This window comes from Thunnus albacares, chromosome 13 (assembly GCF_914725855.1).
Source record: "Thunnus albacares chromosome 13, fThuAlb1.1, whole genome shotgun sequence".
NCBI classification, from domain to species: Eukaryota; Metazoa; Chordata; class Actinopteri; order Scombriformes; family Scombridae; genus Thunnus; species Thunnus albacares.
This window is the reverse complement of record NC_058118.1, coordinates 5,331,535-5,352,812: the sequence shown is the minus strand read 5'-3', so window position 1 is coordinate 5,352,812 and position 21,278 is coordinate 5,331,535. Positions and strand designations below refer to the sequence as shown.

The 21,278-nt window shown below is 42.8% G+C and overlaps 1 protein-coding gene across 16 annotated transcripts in view; it reads left to right on the top strand.

Moving 5' to 3' along the window:
* auts2a (activator of transcription and developmental regulator AUTS2 a) overlaps nt 1–21,278 on the top strand; it is a 479,781-nt gene that overhangs the window by 425,605 nt on the left and 32,898 nt on the right. For all 16 annotated transcript variants that reach the window (XM_044369937.1, XM_044369938.1, XM_044369953.1 and 13 more), the window contains one exon: nt 19,122–19,170. In XM_044369937.1, the coding sequence (XP_044225872.1) occupies nt 19,122–19,170 (49 nt within the window). The remainder of the gene's footprint in view (nt 1–19,121; nt 19,171–21,278) is intronic.

The following is a 21,278-nucleotide window of genomic DNA, read 5'->3' as shown; positions in this document are numbered from 1 at the left end:
CTAGCATGCACGGTAACAGCTGGGACAGGCACAACTAAATGGAAGACAGCAATTATCAATGGTTTTAATTACACCTGAGTTTGACAAGTCAACATGAGAGTCCTGCAAGAGAAAGGTCTATTGTGCTCTCTGGTTATTCTGTTTCCTTACCCAGTAAAGTATTCATCACTCATATCATCATATTAGAGGCTAATCAAAATTAAATGTCTTAATAGTATCTTACATTAGGATATTAAACATACATGTTTTAGTTTTTCTCACCTCCCCTCTTCGTGAGTTGCAAGCTCTTCAATAACATGTCATCAGTCCTACAACTACAATGAGTATACAGCTATTTGCTCTGGATGGGAGATTTAGATCAAACATTTTATTTTGTTTGGTATATACTACCTGCTTTGTTCGTGGCTTTTAGCGCGGTGGGCGGCAAGCATCCCTCTCGCTCTTCCATGTCCAAATTCCTCCTCCCCAGAGCTGCCTCCTGTCAGGTGTCAGCAAAATAATCACAAGTTAACAGTTGTTAGAAATGACATAGGAGCTGCCATCGATCAGCAGTCATGAATCATCAGCTGAACAGAGACGGTGGGTTTAAGGAAGAGGGAAGCAGAGGATGGTGGGTCAGTGCAGACGGGCTGCTGATGTGATGGACTGTTGTATCTACTTTACTCATTAAAGCAGAAAAGATCAGGGTAGTGCAGGATGTGTCTGTCTCTAAGCTGTGTGTGTGTGTGGGGGGGGGGCGCGTATCATAGTGTATGGCTACATTAGCAACAAGAATAGCTATCACTGCTGAGAGAGGGGTGATATCTGGCCTCACAGCTCCTGGGGGGTGTTATTATCCTGGAGTGATCTGGACTTAGGGGTCAGACACTCCCCCTCTCGTACTCACTAACTCACTCACTCACTCACAGAATGAGTTTTTAGCATCCTAGCAATGAAAAATCAGACAATACTGGTTCCTCCCATATAAAATAAGCCTTCATGTAATAGATTGTGTATCCATTATGTAGACAATAATAGCACAAGCACTTTAGATTATAATGCAATCCAATACTAGGCTGGCTACGTCTGTGATGACTGGGCAAATCCGGTTCTGTGGTGAATGTTCAACGTTTCAAAATTTCTTTGACAGAAAATGGTGGAATCACTGCTTTGCTTTCCGCTTTATTTCCATCTGCATAATGTTCCATTTGTGAGTTTGACACCTAAAGTCAAAGTCCCCCTCCGCTGCGAAGAATGTTTTGCTGTTCCTTCACTTGCATGCTTGGCCTTCGCTGTGCACAATGATGTATGTGCAGAATTTGACACTAGAAGGCTTGTTTGCACATCATCTACTGAAGTTTTTCTGCGCTCACATCAAATCTGAGTCTCTCCTCCAGCGCTCATACACTGAGGATGGACTTTTCAGTGAACTGGGAGACATCTTGTGTCCAGCAGTTCAACTTTTGAAAGAACGATATTTTCATATTCATAGATTCTGGATTTTTGAATGAGGGAGGAAGAGGAGTAGTTGTAGATTCTTTAACAGATCGGACACAAATTATTAATCCAAGCTGAATATTTTTATGTCTTAAAACATGTCTGGTGAGAGTCTTTAAATATATCTACTAAAGATTTGCTTGTTCCACTAGCAAGCCACTCAGTAAACATACTCACATTGATAATAGCATATTAATAATACTTATATATATTATTATATATGATGTTCCATATGCAATAAATGTTTGCTACAGTATCTGGTTTTACAGTGTGTTGCATTATGGAGTCTTAAACTGTATCCGTACATTACAACAACATTTGTGTTTATGCTAAGCACACACACACACACACAATAGTAACACATCATGAAGTCTGCTTAAAAACTCCAGCATGCATATTCCAATAGCTTCATTTGAGTGTGGTGTTGATGGACACTATTGCTTACTGGCTTTGCTCCATTACTATATTGTATTAAGCACATAGACTAGAGGATGTGCTGTGCTTGCTCATTGATTGTGTCCTTATCTGTACATAATGCATACAGTGCATCTTTATTTCCAGAGCGGCTCAAATAAAAGACTAGGTCAAGACAATAGTGAGAGTTACGTTCCCCTTTGGTTCATGTTATAAAGTGAGTATTCTCTTAAAAGCACAGAGCATTGTAGCCACTGAGTATGTTGCATTAAGCAGATGGATAGAGAGAGAACCGCAGTGATGTAGGAAATAGAGGACTAGATGGTGGATGCACAGATCTGTCTCATGATCAGTGGTTAAGACTGTAGCCGGTAATTGAAGCTGCAGACAGAAGGGAACAGTCACGACCATCTCTCTTTGAATAACATCAGCACATAAAGACACAGTGGGAGTTTTCTATGTGGTTCAGTAGCTGCTTTCAAATGGGCGCATACTGCATGTTACAAATTTACTACAATCCCCCAGAGCAATATCGACCTAATTATATGTTTTCTATGATCAGTTTGTACAGTCTTTTATGTGTAGAATACACTAACAGTGGGTTACTTGAGTGGTTGGTCACTAATAGCAACTGGACAAACAGCATGTTACTACATATTCAGGACATACAGCAGAAGCACTGCTTTTAAATACAATGGTAAGTATGAACTGCCAGATGAAGCATCATCTTATGAGCATGGAAAGATGTAGCTATTTTTTTATAAGTGCAGTACATGCAAACGTTCTAACAAATAAAACCCCAAATTTACACATTATCCCACCTGGACTGATACAGTACACTAGATGTGCTTGATAACACTTGTGCACAAACACCCATAGGTGGTGCCACGAGTCCAAAAGTGCTGTTTTGCCCTCTTCAGCCTGCTTGCGCTCATGGCTAAAAATGGATGAGTTCATTTTAAGCCCCTTTCACACATGCAGTCTATCCCTGAAATGTTCAGGAACATTTCCTGCATGGGGTCATGTGTGAATGGGAGCAGGGATCGATATTCAGGGAAATCTGTACCGCCGATTTCCCACCTCAAGACCTAGTAACATCTCAGGGAAAATGCCGGTACAGTTGTTTTGTGAATGAAAGCAGCAGCATTGCAGGGACAAACACGTAAAAGGTTACGTCCGTCTGACGAAAGACGCTTTTACATGGAGCGCGCAAACCAATGACAAGACTCCGCTGATGACATATTTGAATCCACAACTTTTTTACGGTTGCCTCACCAAGGCTTTTGCGGGTGATTTGATAACTAAAAAGTCCGCTGCGTACATGTACAACCAGCCTTGCCCCATCTTCTTCTTCTTCTTCTTTCGAGTTTTATGGAGGTTGGCATCCATAAGTATTGCATGACCGCCATCTGCTGGACTGTCCCTTGCCCCATCTATTCCAACATCACCATGGCATGTGTGAAAAGGCGCAAGACGGAAATGTTCCTGAATGTAGCTGCATGTGTGAATAATGGAAATCACTAGCGATGCCTGATAGGTTATCCAAGTAATTTATCGGGAACCATGTGAGAAAGAGGCTTTAGATGCCATTTCTCTGTCTATCTGCCTGTCTATCTGCCTGTCTGTCTGTCTGTCTGTCTGTCTGTCTGTCTGTCTGTCTCTGATGAAGGTCTCATCAGAGGGTTAGTCAGACACTGAGGGAACGGTTTCATTTTCCCCTCATTACAGCAGGCACTGGAGAATCACCAAGCTTCAAAGCTGCTTGATTGCATTATCAGGCATTTGCTGTAACAGAGGCGTAATCTATGCCATGTGACAGGGGAGCCAGGCCAGCATTACAACACTGGGCAGGATGGAGGGAGAGTGGACTTGGATATCAGGCCTGGGGTTGATTCTTTTTTTTTTTGTACAGTTACAATAGTAATTTATTTTGAGATAGTTCTAACTTAATTTTAGCATGAGTTGACACTTTGTATCCAGAACTAAATGACGAATACTTATTGACCCAAACCACCCGAGGGATGCAATTTGCACCCAAATTCATACTCCTAAATGTCAACCTCATAACTCTGTTAAACCAAGTCCAACGGAAATTAAATTGCATTTTTTTTGTCTACTACAGCATACGCATCTGAGGGAGAAATTTTAATTGAAATTCTTTGATTTCATGATGATTCCCCCTAGTTTTACATTAATTCAATGAAGTACCGTTCCCTTATGTGCCTATGTAGACCTTATTTCGAGACAGGCAAATCAAATCTTGCATGAAGCAATGACATAGTGTTCCATCATAGGCAGAGCAGACGGCCACACTTTGCTTTACATTTTTAGTTTTTTCCATGGAAAGTCTCCTAGAGCAGGTATAGAACTACTCACATGCAAAATGATGGCATTTCTAGTAATAGCCTAACTTGTCCTGGAAAAAAAAACAATATATGGGATGCCTGAGTGATACATATAGTGACAATGCCACAAGCCTATAAATCAATAAAAAATGAGAATAAACACCTTAGGGTTCAAAGGGTTAAGGGTTGTAGTTGTGAAATACTTCAGTATTTTGGACGTAGATGTTCTGTAATTCATGTTGCATTATATAATGAGATTATGGACAAACATCAGTAAATAACTTCTCTCACCATTTAGAATAATGGATACAAGTAATCTAAAGTAAGACGCTTGTCTCATTGTGGAGTGCTTTATTTGTTATGGTGGTGCTTTCAAAGGTCAAACACTGACAATCACTGTTCATCACTCCAACAATCATTATCAAGATTGGCCGCGGATAAAGAGCTATAAAAGAATTGTAATTATCACCATTTTAGAAACTGTAATTATGGGCATCATTAGCATCCATCATTATGTTTAAGTGGGGCCATGGTCCACTAAACAAGTGTTCATCCTGCTCTTTTTGTCTGCTCTCTTCCATTGCTTTCTCAGTGTAGTGAGAGGAAACATTAGAGGACGTTTTGGAATCAGAGCCAACTTAAACAGAAGTGTCTAGTCTGCCTTTCCCCACAGGCCAACAGCTCTCTCATTCATCTTTAACCAGGTCTCACAAAAGGCTTCACACTTCTGTGGTTCAAATCAGTTTGGAAAGAGATCACTGATGTTCATGTTGGAATATGAGTAGTTTCCTACTGTCTGTCAGCTAAGCATAAAAGTATGGACAGTGCAATGAGTGAATTTGTAGAATAAGGGTTGAAGGACAGTTCACAGCTCGTCTAAGGGAACAGAAGTAGCAGAGCTTAACTTAAATGAAAGAGAAGCGATGAAAGTAGGTTACATTTAACAATCCCTGCTGATAGACATCCACCTCGTATTCACACATTTCACAAGACAGCACAGCTCCAGCTGCAAGCCGGCTAATGTTTGTATTCAGCAGTGTAGCGGCGGAGTCGTGCACAATGTCTCAACCACAGCTTTCCCGTGGATGAATTAGTAATGCTAAAAGATTCCATTTCGTCTATCTAAATGCTGTGTGCAGCGCTCAACCTGGTTAATATAAGGAGCCACTCAATTTTTCATGCCCACACCAAGTGTAGCCTTCAATTTAACATGCGCTTTTAATCCTGGGAGTGCTAAATTGCTTTTTAATGTCAAGGAACATGGTGTTTTCGGAGTAACTCGTGAAAAATGCATCAGCAATATGCAGAGCAAATCAGATCCAATGTTGTTTTTTTTTTTTTTTTTTCTTAGGGTAAAGGAACAAAGCAACACCACAGCAAACAGGAGCGAAACCAATATGTTGTTTTGACACATCTGTCACCTCAGGGGTCTCAGGAGGACACCTCCTGCAGGCAATGACATTGTATGTGTGTGTGTGCGTGCAATAGCGCAATGGTGTGATTAATTGCGTGTCTGTTTTCACCCGTGTATATCGTGTATATTTTCAGTGCTACATATATGCATATCATTAGCATATGGCTCTACAAAAAAAAAAACATGCTGGTTGGGTATATATGTATGCATGCCCCTTCATGTGTGAACTCATGAGCAGTGTCAGGTGTTATTGTGCCTGGAGCGATAGTGGATGACAGGTGTTTGCAGGCTTCTCTGGCCCTGTTAGATTCCCCTGCAGACCAGAGGCTTTAGTGGAGTCAGAGCCTGGACTCCATCGAGCATGACTAAAAGACGCTCCTCTAATATCCCTGGTCAGAGAGTCAGTGAACTCACTCCGAATGACTTCCTGGGGGCCAGCCAACCAACTGCCCTCTGTTATCACATAACAATGTGGCCATCAGAGCAGACTAATCAGTAGACAGAAGAGGAAAACACAGCCAGCGCCGCTTCCACTAACAGCTCCATTCAGAACCATAGTGTTTCATCTTGCAAAACACACTTTAAAGTGAAGACACAATAAAACCACATTGTAACGAATTTAATGAAAACACATTTCATATCTTGGCCTCATATGCCATCCAGACAGTCATGAATTTAGAATACCAGACACTGGGTTAGCAGCTTGATATGGTGCAATAAAGTCTTTCATTGGTGCAAAATGTTAAGTTTGTGTGCATACATAACATCCTTCATTATTTTACATGCAATCTGAGCAGAGTAATTACAGTGGGAATAAAGGTCCCTTGTTTTACTGTTGAGTTTAGTGTGTAAATTCTGTGTTAAACCCATTAGCCCAGAGCCTAAAGCGTGTTTGGCTAAACTGTGTGATTATTGTGGACCACAGTATTGTTCATTCAGCCTTTCATCAAACTGGATTAAAAACTTTATTATACAACAAACTGTTTACCCCTGTGTCAGTGGACTTAGAAAAGCCCGGGCCAAGCTGCAGTTTCCTTCAGGAATTGTGTGTGTGTGTATGTGTGTGTGTGTGTGTGTGTGTGTGTGTGTGTGTGTGCTCATGTTTACCTGTGCATCCAGGCATGTGAGGTGGGGTCAAGCTGTGTGTGGTGCTGCAGCTTTCTCTCTGGATAAGTGATACAGCCTGTCCCTGTTGCCAGTGCAAATCCTCTTACAGGCTCTGTGTGTGTGTGTTTTTCTGTGTGTGTGTGTGTGTGTGTGTGTGTCAGCGAGAGAGAGAGAGAGAGAGAGACGGACAGCAAGCTGCCCCAGATCATCTTGTTGAAGCTTGATGTTGGTAAACACAGTACATGGTAAGCCCAGCTGAGACAGGCACTGATGATTGGGCTTAGTGCTGGCTGTTTCCTGGGTGGCCCTTGGCACTGATGGTCCCCTGCGGCCCCTTCTGACACCAGGCTACAAACACACACACACAAACACACACATGCTGAAAGAAAGCTGCAGATCTAAGTCCACGTCACTCTTTCGTCACACACACACACTGGCACATACTTTATGCCTCTCCTGGTATCGCTTTAATAGCAAAAGCAAACTCAAAGGTGGATGGTTTAACACAATTACATAAACACAAACAACACACCCGTTTACAAAGTTACACACACTCTCAGAGAGAGAACACACTCTATCTGTGCCCTGGGAGACTGGGTCCACTCAAATAACCCCATGGTGAATGTGCTGCTGTCAGACAGCCAGCGGGGCAGCCTCACAATGTGCACATTTAGTATCCAGAGCCTGACGGCGGCGCAGAGTTTGTGGAGGAAAGCGTGGAATGTGTCCCGCGGGCAGATACAGGCCGCTCTCAAAGGCATCTCTATTACAAGCAGACAAGCAAGGCCTTATGTCATGGTCACCAGCCTCGGAGACACATTTCCAGACCAGTGCCCTGCGCCATGCCAGCATGCGCCCTCGTGGAAATCTACTGGCCCACGCTGCGCTCCACCTCAGAGCTGGAAACACACATCATTCACATGTGCTGATGTGATAACCAAGATTGTTTACTGCAAGAGCAGAGTCATGAGTGCTTCAGTGAGATACTAAAAGTCTTTCTTTGCGATGCCTTTGAAGATAATGAAGAGAAATAAGGGTGTGGCAAGTTTTGATGTCCTTTTATTTGATAAGCCTCCTGTCAAACTTGGTTTACTTCAACTGAAGCAAGGTACAAGCAGCATGAGCTAGTGCCAAACATGACAGTTACGCTCAGGTCTGTCTTCAGCTGGCCTTTTATCGATAGTGACAGATAAAGAGCCCTGTGATCTTGTGAAGCACCAGGCACAAGCGTTGATTACCATCCCTGCTGATAACACCGCATGCTAATCATTGTAAACATCATGTTGTGGCTTTGACACACTTAGGCTTATCTGTAATTGTTGTAATTGTTACTAGCGTTTAACGAGATCGTCTTCCAGATATGCTGAGTGCCAAAAGGGCCCGGGTACAGGGAGAGGCTCTCTCAGATCTGCCTCGCTGATGGGGGCATTAGATCGACACTAACTCCTCTCGCTGTGCTATTAATGAAAGGCAGCCACGAGCCAGAGCGCAAATCTGATAAAAGGGGCTGGAGATGAGGGGGTCATGAAATATTTAAATATACAGGGCTTCAAAGCGGAAGAGGCCTCCCGCTCTTGTCAACAGACAGACCCCCTGCTTTGGACAGAAATATGTGTCACTAGAAACTGAATTTGAATCATTTATATCTGAATTTGAATTGATCAAATTGAATAATTGCATTAAAAACTGAATTTGAATCACAATTTGAATTTGTATTGTTTAACTTGAATAATTGCGTAGGGAAACTGAAAAATTCAGTTCACTGACTTATAGGAATCTGTGAATGGAGCCTTTGGTCGTGCTTCAACATGCGGATGGCTGATGGTGTTCAGCTCGGAGTGTGATGTCTGGAGAACTGAAGGGAATTTTCACGCAATTTCAAAAATGAACTTGATACATTTACGATACGATAGTATAACAGAAGCCCTCTCAGGCCAAAATGTTACCATGGAAATGGATCAGGCACAAAATTCAAATAAAGTAATCGGTCACTGATACCGTTGAGAGAAAATATTGGTTACAGTAAGTGTTCTGTGAATGTACACTTGACTGCGTGTGTGTGTGTGTGTGTGTGTGTGTGTGTGTGTGTGTGTGTGTGTGTGTGTGTGTGTGTGTGTGTGTGTGTGTGTGTGTGTGTGTGTGTGTGTTCCAGTAAACTGAATTTGAATTACGAGAAATGAGTGTGGAAGTATATAGAGAGTTGAATATTCAGCGAGGATCAAATACAGTTTCAGAGCAACTGAATTCAATTTCATAATATTACATTCAGTTTCAAGTTTATTAGAATTCAGTTACAAACTAATAAATTCAATTTCAAATAATACTATTCAGATTCGGTTCTTCAATGCAATTATTCTAGTTAAATGGTACAAATTCATTTTTATAATGCAATCAGTCAAGATGAGCAATTCAAATTCTAATTATAAATGCTTCAAATTCAGTCTCTAGAAACACATATTTCTGCCCATACCCTGCAGCCCAGTCACGGCCCCAGTCTTTGGCCCGCAACCAGCTCCACATGTAGGTCACAAACCACCGGCTCACTTCCCTGCTGTAGGGACGCCACCAAGGGAAAGGAGGGGATTCAGAGATGAAATTGCTCCTGTCTCCAAATAAACACTCACATGGACACACACGCAGTCTTCCTCTTGTTCCACCGGTCTCCCATGTTCTAGTGTTACACACAGAGGGAGATGAACAGCAGAGAGGGGGGGGCGGCGAGGTCAGTGAGGATATCCAAGCGCTGTCCCAGTGGACTATGATATGTTAAAATACTCTGTCACATGATAGAGGCTCAGATCCACCGCAGCACACGTGCTTATACACACAACTCTCTCCAAACACGCCATCAACCCCCTTCACATCAGATGCATTTTTCGGTAGGATTTTAATGAAAGGAAACATCTCCTGGCATTCAAGTTTTTGCAAACTGTTTCGGGGGGGAAAAAAAGCACTTCTTTTGAGGAACTCTTGAGGGGACGCAGCACGGATCACCTGTCAACCACTGAGTCATAAAGAGTCTGAAATAACAATCAGCATTCCCGGCTACATTTTCACTGAGAGGGGTCGCAGCATGTCCCTGTCTTGTGACATACTGAGCATCTCGTGTTCCCCTTGTATTTTGGGGGGATTTTTTTTTATCTCAAAGGGGCCTAAACTTTCCATTTGTCTTTCTCCCATCGTTCAGCCCCCCCCCCACCCCCCCCACCCCCCCCCCAGCAGGGCGGCTACTGTAGGCAGAACAACGACCTTATTTAGCTCAGGCCCTGCAAAATGCAATTAGAAACCCCTCAATGGCCAGCGAGGAGGGCCTGGGATGAGGATGGAGGGAGAGAGGAGGACAGCAACAGAAAGAGAAAAGAAAGAGGGAAGGTTGGGGGAGGGCGAGCAGAGACCTCCCTGCTGTCTGTCACCCTGCTGGCTTTTGATGTCCGTGGCCCATCTTGTGTCCCCCTTGAGAGCCTATCATCAGGCCCCCACTCCGGAGCTGTTGAGCATAGAGAGAGCCTTGGAGAGGTTTGTTTGAGTGAGTGTGGGGGGTGCAGGGGAATGACTGGGGCTGTCTCCCATGGTGCCTGACAGAATGGTCTTCACGGAGCGTTTCAGAGGCCTAATCCCTCCAACCATACTCCTCCAGCCGGGTGAATCACTCAGGGGGTCTACAGAGGGTCAGACAGGTTTTAATACAACGCCTTAGTGGTGATTTCCTCGGTGCTTTCCTGTAGTCATTCCTTTTTAAAAGACACAGCAGGCTGTTTCTCTCCCCTCCTTTTCTTCCCCACTACCTCCCTGTTTGGCTCCCTCTCCGTCTTGTCTGTCTCTCCCCGTCTTCTCCTGTTTTGTTTTCGTCTTCACTCTTCCTCTCTAGTTCCTCCTCCTTTATCTCCCTGCCTCCCCTTGTCTCCTCGCTCCCATCGCGCCGCTGTGAAGAAAGAAACAAAAAGGGAAAATATTATCCCTGCCAGCGCAGTTGCTCTTGGTTAGTATTAAGTCGAGGCCTCATGGGGGGTTCCAGCGCCACGGTTCTTTGGTTGTAGATGTCTGCTGGGTCCCCGCAAATATAAAGACATGCAGATTAGGGAGAAAAATTAAAGCTGGGGGTTCGTCATGCAGTGGGTTATCTGTTAGGAATGTTTCTGTCTGGGATATGGCTCCACAGTAGAGCTTCACAGTGAAAATTGAGGTCAAATTTAAAGAGGTTTATAATCCTCCTTTTTTGTCATTGAGATCAAATGACACTACAAGCTTCATGAGGTTATACTGAAGAAGCTTATCAATGAATTTGTATGACAAGCCGCACTGAATCTTGTTTACAACGTTGTTTCAAGTCAGCCGGTGCAACGAGTAGAGAGTGGTACTGCAGAAATACGTTCAAGGACAATGACGTGATGTAGAGATGAAAGTAAACATCACAAACAAATAATCTCTTAAAATACAGCACATTAACATTCAGACTCCCCTGTCACATGCCCAGTCTTTGTTTCAAAAGCTGAGACAATTCATTTTCTTGGTCCGTTAAACCTCTATGTAAACACTGAGTGACAGCGCTGTGAATAAGGACACAGATGTGCCATTTAAAATAATTTGGCTTGGATTTGGGAATTAGTAATTATACTGACATTAAATGAAAATGTTAAAGGTAAATCATTCCTAATATGCACGATGGTATGAATGTGTGTGTGTGTGTTTTGAGGCGGGCAGCACATATGCTGCTTTCTGTTGGAAGGGGAGGGAGTGATTGACTGGTCTGAAATTATCCATGGCATCACAGCCCACAGCCCACATTCCACGGCAATGTCTGTAATTTAGGCAAAAGGGTCTCCCATTTCTCTTGTGACTAGGCAGAGTAGTGGTGAGGGTGTGTGTGTGTGTGTGTGTGTGGTGGGGGAAGGAGGGGGGGGGGGGAGGTTGCATTACAGATGTAACCAAAGCATTTGAGGCAGGGAAGGTTAAACCAATTTTCTTGTCTGCATTGTTTTCCAAAGCGAGTCCCACAGCAGCAACATCAGACTGATGGCCAGTGAAGTAGGTTTGTTCCCGCTGACAGGCCAGTTCTTTCTGCACCCGCAATGTCAACTGGATCTGATTATTGCCTACCAGATCCAGATAATGTCTGCCATTGATCAGGCCATTTATCTTGAACTCCTACGGCCCCGGCCTGCTTTCAGAGACCACGGGGAGATAAGTAGATACAGATAAGCAGATAACATAGTCTCTACAGGCTTTTAACAACCGGAAGAAATACTTTTCTGCTGCTTCCCTGGCTGACATATGATGTAAGTTTCATATCTCATGGCTCAGGAAGCTTTATTATAACGCAAAGGATTTGCTTTTAGAGGTATCGTCATTAGATCAGATAGACACTTTCATCCCTTGCGTCCGTCAATCTTCCTAACTATTCCCAGAATGCCAATCACATCTTGCGTGATAAGCACTGGTTGAAATAAGTGGGGGAAGTCATGCAAAGCAGAGATTCATTTTTGGCATTGTTATTTACAGGTTGAATATTGAAAAGTGCGCCTTTGTGGCAATGCAGATGGAAATTCTCAAGTCCTTAAATCTCTCATTCTCTCTGTCAGGATATTTGATTGATGCAGTTTAACAGACAAGACTGTCAGCTTTTCCAAAGGCTTTTTGCACTTTTGGCATGCTATAGTGTCCCAGTTTGTCTAGCGGTTTTTAATGCTGGGTGCATTTGTCTTTGTCTGTGTGTGTGTGTGTGTGTGTGTGTGTGTGTGTGTGTGTGTTTGCATGTACAGCCGTGTGTCATCCCCACATTAATAATAGCAGTGAGTGACAGATTAATTTATGTCTGGCTATGTGTCTGAGGAATTGGGAAGAAAGGGCCTGTCAGTGCTGCTTGTCGGGAGGGGGAAGAGATTAGAGCCAGTTGTCATTGACAACCCAGTGCAGGCTCTGGGAGATAAGGTCGGATGTAATGACTGTAAAAATAATAAAAATAATAATAAAATTAATTTAAGAAAACAACATCACTCCGCCCTCAAATAGCTGGGAGAGGAGATGTTGGCAGTCGCGAGTGTGTGGGTTTATGTGTGCAATTAGAAATATTTCATAGTTTTTAGATATGCATGGCAACATTTGGACATTTCAGATCTTAAGCAACAAGGAGGATGTGAGATAATCTCGCCCCCTCTTCTAAGAAGACTAGGATTTAAAAAAAATCCATGTTAAATAGGTTTTATTTACTTTGAGCTGTGTACAGTACAAGCATTATTTTGTTAATTCCAATAGTCAGATTACTGTGTGTAAACATACTGTACATGTTGCCACTGAAACATAATGAAACATCTTTAACTGTTTGCCTGACACTTGTTATGATTTATGAAAATTTAAATATTGATGAAATTGGCAAGTGATAATCATTTATAACCAAGTCTTTAAGGTGTTAATTGGAATGATGTGTTTGGTGTTTTACTTTCGCCTGTTTGTTTTAAGTGTATTTTGAGTCTCAGGATGAATGACCTTGTGAAAATATAATATAGCATGAGAATTAAGACATTTTAACATGTGTAATATTTTTACCAAGCCAAATATATAACTTACCTCTTACTTTTAGCCACGGAAGCAGTGTGGAAATGTTGGTCTGTCAGTGTGTTGGTCGGTCCACCGCTTTGGTCCAGACTGAAATATCTCAACAACTATTTTGAAATTTTGGTTTAGGGTTAGGGTCCCCAGAGGATGAATCTTGCAGATTTTGGTTATCCCCCAAGTTTCCCTTTATTGCCACCAGCAGGTCAATATTATCCTGTGAAATATCTCTACATGTGCTAGATGGATTGGCAGAAATTTTTGTACAGATATTCATGGTTCCCAGGCGATGTATCTTAATGACTGTGGTGTCACCGTGAGGTTAACATTTATGGGTTTCAGTGAAATGTCTCAACAACTATTTAATGGATTGCCAAGAAATTTGATACAAACATTCAAGCTCCCCACAAGATCAATTGAGTAACTTTCCATCTAGTACCATCATCAGGTCAAAATTTTCTATTTGTCCAATACTTTGGTTTGTAACACACTAAACTAAGACTTAATACCAGCTTAACATCAGCATGTTAACATTGTTATAGTGAGCCTGTTAGCATGCTGTTGTTAGCATTTAGTTCAAAGCACCGCTATGCTCAAGTACAGCCTCACATAGCCTGGCTGACAACATTTTGTCTTGGTAACTTACAGACGGGTGACAAATTAAAGAAAAAAACGGTACAGGTCTGAATGCTTGACCCCTACAGTGAGGGGATCCAGTGGCTCTGTTATGCTTTGGGGGCATTTTGCTGGCATGGTTTGGGTCCACTTGTCCCCTTAGAGGGAAGGGTCACTGGATGACAATGCCCCCATCCATAGGGCATGAAGGGTCACTGAATGGTTTGATGAGTATGAAAATGAGGTGAATCATATGCTATGGCCTTCACAGTTACCAGATCTCAACCCAATTGAACACCTATGGGAGATTTTGGACTGATGTGTTAGACAGAACTCTCCACCATCATCAAAACACCTAATGAGGGAATATCTTTTTGAAGAATGGTGTTCATCCCTCCAGAAGAGTTCAGAGACTTGTAGGATCACTGCCAAGGTGCACTGAAGCTGTTCTAGCAGCATGTGTTGGCCCATCACCTTACTAAGACACTATGTTGATTTTTCCTTTTATATGTCACCCATCTGTATATTTATCCTTTCATCCTTTGTCTAGCTCAAGAGTTACTCTGTCCCATTCTGATGTCTCTGTGAGGTGAAACTGTTTCTGAAGCATACACCCACCTGAGATAAGCGCTATTCACTGCTGATAATGACTCTGTTCAATGTCATTAAGAAAATTCTTGTTCCATTTCCTGGCCTCTGCATTCAATCCTGGTTTAAACAGATGAGAAAAAAATGTAGCCCCCGTAAAGCAAAGACAGAGCTCAGAGTCAACAGGCAAATGTAATAAGAGCTTTTAACATATTACATTGCCAGCACTCATGTTACACTTATCAGTAATATTTTAAATGAGAGTAGATTTGGCATAATGGCAGGAAGGCTCATAAAGCCGAGCCAGTCCCCTGTGATTGTAATCTAGGAGAGAGTTCCTGTAAAATTAAACCATGGTTGTGGGGGGAAGAGACAAACATGCCTCTGGTTTCTTTGAAGTGGAGAATCAGCGTCCAAAAAAAGGAATAAAAGATGACAAAATGTCAGTGTGAAGCTGATGGTCTATAGACAGAACTTACGTGCCCAGACAGCAATTACTGAGATACATAGCATACATCCAGACATTGTGTTTGATCTCAGTCTCTTTCTCCTGCACAGACTGTTTTTCCATGTGAAACTGTGCAGGGTTCTTGTTATAATGTGCGTGTTCATCTCTGTCAGCGTTTCATTTGAATTAAAAATAATGCGCACTGAGAGATCCGGACGCCGATTGTTTGGCAGTGTGGCTGTAATCACAGACTTGTGGTCGCTCTCAAATCTGATAATGACCATTTAAAATGGAGAACAGCGGCTCGTTCATAGCTGCTGCTGCTGCTGCTGCTGCTGCTGCTGCTGCACAGGCCCCTGAAAAAGGACTGGTAGCCATTTTCCGTTGGTGGCAGTCATGTAAATACATATCTTGAAGCCAGTCATGTCATGCGTTTGAAGCCAAACCACGATCAAGCTCTTGATGTTTCATCACAATCATTGCTTCACACATAAGACTCCCTGTGATCTAATGATCTAATGAAATGCAACCACAGTTCATACATTTGCAACTAATTTTAGACATGATTTACTGCATTTCTTTTATGTGCATGCATGATCTGTGGCACTGTACAGCTAAACATTTTTACTGTTATCAAAGAATTTTTCCCACAGCCAATGAGCAACAGTAAGCCAAAGGCTAATTATTTCATTAGTAAGTTGTTTAATGCATAATGCATACATCTGTGAAACACACAAGGATGCATAGCAGGAGCCTCTAACTTGATGAACACATGGTCATGCAGGCTGCTCTTTCTCCCAGGCTCTTTGTGACCGAGCCTTTATCCTCTGTAGCTGAACCAAGTGGCTGGACTTTAACCGGCCACCTGAGGCCAGTACCTCCCACCCCTTAATGGTACTTCACATTCTTTGTTCTGTATGTCATCAGTGTGTCCACCAACAGCCATGTGAAGTCCATTGTAAGCTGATATGGATAAATAACGTTCTACTTAATGTAACTTTTCAGTTTAACCAGAGTGAGCAGCAGACTGCAGTTTGGAGAAACAGGCTGTTGTGACAACTCTGATGTGTGAGGATTTGTTTTGCTGGTCTGAATCTCAGGCAACTGTTTATCCCATTTCCCATGACTTCATGTTTGTATGGCCGGTCCCAGCCAACGGACCCTCGGTCTCTCTGTTACCGAGGGACGGATTAGCATCTCAGCTATGAGCTAAGTCTGTTTTCTGCTCTGTGGTTGCTCGGGCTGAGCTGGCAGGGAAAGACTTTGCAATGTGACTCTATTGTACATCCATTGACCTCCCAGCCAGTGGGTTAATTCTCATTAGACAAGCTATAGGATGCAAGGGTTTGCACTATTAAGAGGATTTTCCAGGAATGTCCAGCATTGGATTGGGATTCACTCAATGTCAGTAATGGAGGCAAGGATGAGTGAGAGTTGTTACCTTTCAGGTAAACATTACTTTCAGGCCTGCAGTGTGAATATTAACAGGATAGTGTCCCACCTTAAAGCTGTGTGATCCCTCCGAAACACACACACACACTGTTGCATCAACATTAGGAAACAACTACGTGGTGGCCTGCTCAGGCAAGATCCCTCTAGGGCTTGGTAAAGTTATCACATAATTATAAACTTGGTAGTCATGATTTATGTTTGCAATGTCAGGGGTGGAAGCTGGCGAGGTTATAGGTCTGTCAGTGTAGGCCAAGAGAGCTCAAAGCTCAAATTGAAGGCTGAATGACCCAAAGTGCTTTTTCTATTACCAGCTGACCTCCCTTCAGGCCAGTGGAGTGGGAGTTGATCCAACTGGAAGACAGCGCCTGTGGGCTGCGTGGAGATGCATGCTGCTCATAAAGGAGCGTTTTGTTTTTCTTCCCCTCACGGTAGCAGCACCCTACTGGGGAATTCATTAGCGGCTGACATCATCTCACTCAGTACAGAGTGAAAGAAAGAATATCTTTCTGCCTCAGCTCTCCCCTCCCTCCCTCCTTTCTCCTCTTCCCTCTTGTTCTCTCTCTCTCTGCCTCCTTATCTAGCTATGGTGCGCTGTTGTCTCTCCTTTTGCGCGCCATTTATGCAAAAGGTAAAGCGCTGATGTGCGCCTCTGCAACCGAGCTCCAAGCTTTTCGGAAGCTCAAAAAACACGAGTGTGTTTGTCTTCTGAGGGAGCACGACTGAGGTTGAATCCAAGTCCGCCTGGAAATCAGGAAGTGGGAGGACCTGACCGTGAAGGCAGCAGCAGCAGCACTCTGGCAGTCCGTCGCTGGATGAATGGGAGTTTGTCTGGTGCTTGGGAGCGGATGGGGAGAGGCTCTTGTGTGCCCACGATCGGGATCCGTCAGAGAGAGCACGGCAGACAGGCTTTGCAGCTGAACACAGCGAAAGCGGGCTTATACCTTGTGTGAATTTTTGCTCACTGCTTTTGTGATTTGCCTCCTTCCCCTTCTCCACAGAGGAAACTGGCCGTGCGCTTTGTTGGATTGGTTTGCTCCGTCGGACGCAGCCCATCTCGGCGCACCAACACACAAACCCTCCCGGATCCTGTTTGTTACCTCTCACGGATATTTCCGACAGGAGAATATACGTGAAAAAAATTTACATTGTGTCCCGAGCAAGGAAAGAAAGGTGTATCAAGGGATTTTTTTTCTCTCTCTCGTCGTCTCAGTGTTGTTGAAGCTCTCAGTGGCGAGACACATGGTTCCCTTTGTCCAAACGGCGCAGTAGCTTTGTGAGAGGCTTTGGATTTTTTTTTTTTCTTGGAAAGGCTTCTTCTCTCCGCATGGCTGTCCCCAATTTAAACGGAGTAGACTTCGCCGCCTCTTGTGTGGATTATATTATTTGAAAAGCAGAATGTGAAACGAGGCCATATTTACCAGACCGCGAAAGTAATATCCTGACTTATTTGCCTTCTTGCTAACCTTGCCACATCAAAGGTATGCGCGCCGGCTCCGAGCCGATTATAATCTAAGTTTGTTTTTTTTTATTTATCATTGTGTGTGATCGTGTGCAGAATGGTCTGAGTGGAATTTTTATAGTAGTTACCATTGTCATGCCACCTATTATGCTGTCATTTATTGTGCAGCGTTCATTGTTTACATTCTGTCAGTGAATGAATACCTGATTTATTGCAAGCTTTTATGTCTTAACAATAAACCAACTATTTAGTTTATTCATTCGCACTGTTTCCTGTTTTTATTGTTATGTTGTTATTACAATAAGAAGCTTCTCCTGCAGCATTAATAACAGATGTGTCGGGATAAAAGACATGAGTGCGCATACAACTAAGCTGTCACTGGACGCAGATATTGAGTATTCCTGACGTTAAGGTTATTGTAAGACAAGAAAATATAAGTGTAAAGAGCCAGTCTCATATGTGCTGTTGTTCAGAATGGATCATTGAATAAATCAGAGGCGAGTGAGTCCACAGAGCCAGTTATCAGATTTATTTTATTCAGAGAAACCTGTCAGTCTTCTTCCCATGTGTAGTTCAGCGGATGTTGTCCTGTTTCTTTCCCGTCCTTGTAACCTGTATCCACTTCGTAATATAATAATTTTTCACCTAAATATCTTAGTTGAAACACAATTTATATGTGACTTAGTTTTTTCACCAATATAAGCCTTTTATTATCCAGTTCATGTTTAAATCCATCACTGCACATTTTATCCTGCCGGGGAGGCTGGGAGAAGGGACGGGGCTGTTCTGTTACGGAGCAACAGTGCCATCAAGTGGTCTGAATATGAAGAGCCACTTGTTTTGTTTCAGTCTCATATCAAGTGTTGATCATGATGCTGAGGTTAACTCAATAATTGTGGACATAATTTAAGCGTGACAGGGTGTGGACACTGGATGTGTCTTGACTTAAATGTTGTGAAATTTGATCTTGAAGTTTGTGTCAGTAAAAGTGAGAGCATGGACCCAGAACAAATTGTCAGATATATATTAAAACCACATCTAATGAATCTTATCAGGATGAATTCAGGAACAAGGTTTTCTTTAAGATGACTTAAGTGTAATAATTATTTACCATGACCATGGTAACCTTTGCTCTCAATTGACCACAGAAATGTTGTCTTGGAGCAGGTTTTGACGTTTTGGTGGAAAATGATTTTGCATTCAAGTTTTGCACTTTATGTGATATTTTGCTCATTTAATTTTCCTCTTTTCTAGGTCTCCGATGCCGGCTCCGAGAAATTTTTCAACACAGCTGCGATTAAAGGTACAGACATTTTTTATCTTGTTTTTCTACCGTGCTGATATGATGTAAATATCAGAATGGCACAAGTGTATTGCCATCCTCTTGATGTCATTACTATCTAGAAATTGGTATGCATCGTCCCTGTGCGGTGATTGTCATTTTGTGTGGTCATTTAAAATAACGCAGCAGCGATAATGCATCACATTAACAGAGAAGTGATCCAAGTTACTCAGGTGCACAGATACGAAATATCACTGAGCGTTTTCTGCGCACATAGGCATGAAATGAAATGTCTCTCTGTCAGTATTTCATTAGAGGGAATCATTAAAATGTGAAATCGTTATGTCATGCATCATGTAGGTTTTCGTCTTTTCATGTCATGTGACATGAAAAAGTGTTGAACGTTGTACTGTTTTGGTGACCCTTTGTTGCAAATGTGCTAAAATGTGGCAGGAGTTGTACTGCAGCCAGAGGAGGAGGAGGAGGAGGATGTACTAATGCGGCAGGGAATGAAGTGAGGGCAGGAAAGGCATCTGTTTATGGCCTCAGTGTGCCAACACCACATGTGACCTCATTATCAAGTCACTAATTTGCTGTTAAAAGCAGACCCATTTTCTCCGGCTCAGGGATAATGGAGGTGCCCCGCGTGAATGGACATTCCTCTGTAATGGGGGGGAGTTACCAGGCAGGGCAGGAGGGAGGCTTGGATACGAGGGTTATGACCCCTTCAGGGCTGTGGCAGAAACTGGGCCGATTCCTGCACTTTCCTCTGCGCAGACCTCCAAACACATTTCCCACATTCTGGCCTTTGATTCCCTTCAGGGCTTGATTTGTGGCATCCATTGGGGGGACTCAATGGCCATGCTTGACAGGGAGGTTTCCTTTTGAACGTGCTTCTCTGTGGACTGATTTGGTTCCCTTGAAAGGATTAAGGCCCCCTTTGTGCGGCCTAAATCAACAGAGGGCCGCCCTCTCTCCCCCTCCATGAAAGGACCTGACCGGGGAAACAGTACACAAAATACGCTTTCTCCCTGCTGCATGATAGTCCACTTTCTTGGCCCCTATTTCCATTTAAATATCTCCTCTTTTCTTCTCTTTTACCATCGCCGTCCCCCCTCTCCTCTCCTGCCATATGCTAATGCCTATTGCAAAAGGAGAGTAAAAGAATCCAGGTGCAGGGAGAGCAGGGTCCTCTGGTATTTTTATGGAGGGTGGTGTTGAGATTAAAAGAGTTGGGAGGGTTTTTGTCGGAGGGGATTACCAGCCTCTAATGCAACCAAACCCCAGCACAAGCAACAACTCCAACAAAACTCCAACAAAAAAATAGCAAGAGAGGCTCTCTTGTGGGACGATGAGTGTCAATGTTTGCCCAAAGGCAGGTGCATTTGTTTGATAGTGTGTGCGTTTTCTTGCTGCTACACATAAAATTGCTTATTGTGCATTAGGGCACAGCATATAGCTGAGAGAGCCATGACAGGCCATGACAGCAAAAACAACTCACACAAACAAAACAACAGCTAGTTGCGATGAAAGAATAGTTATGGCTACTATTCACAAGCAATGAAACTATAACTGTGATGCTGCAGTGTTGAAATCTATAGACAGTTGTCTAAAAATACAGCTTTACTTACAGTTCAGAAAAATGTCAGGTAGAGACATAAACATGCCAAATGTTGGAAAAAGATGCCCTTGATAAATCAAGCTTTAATGACTATATATAATATAATATATAACTAATATAATAACAGACTGGAGTACATCAAATAGACTGACATTTCTTTGGCAGGACATATATATGATTCTTTGTAGATGAGCCAAAGCGTATTTCAGACACACAACTGTTATTATAATAACATTGTGACTGTTTGGAACAAAGGTGAAACACACTGAAAATACCTTAAAACTGAGAAGTCCATTGTAATTCAGCTGCTGATGTGCCGCTTTGGTAATGACTGACTGTTGGCTTTTTTCTCTGCAGTAAGACTGGAAATCAGCCCAGGGCAACCTCGGCTTTCTTTGAAGACTTAGTGCTGGTCCCTCATCTTTTAATCTCACAGCCTTCTCACCTACTCAATAATTACAGTGTATTTTTCATGCACTCTCAAAAGCCATAGTGTTTTTTTTCCTCT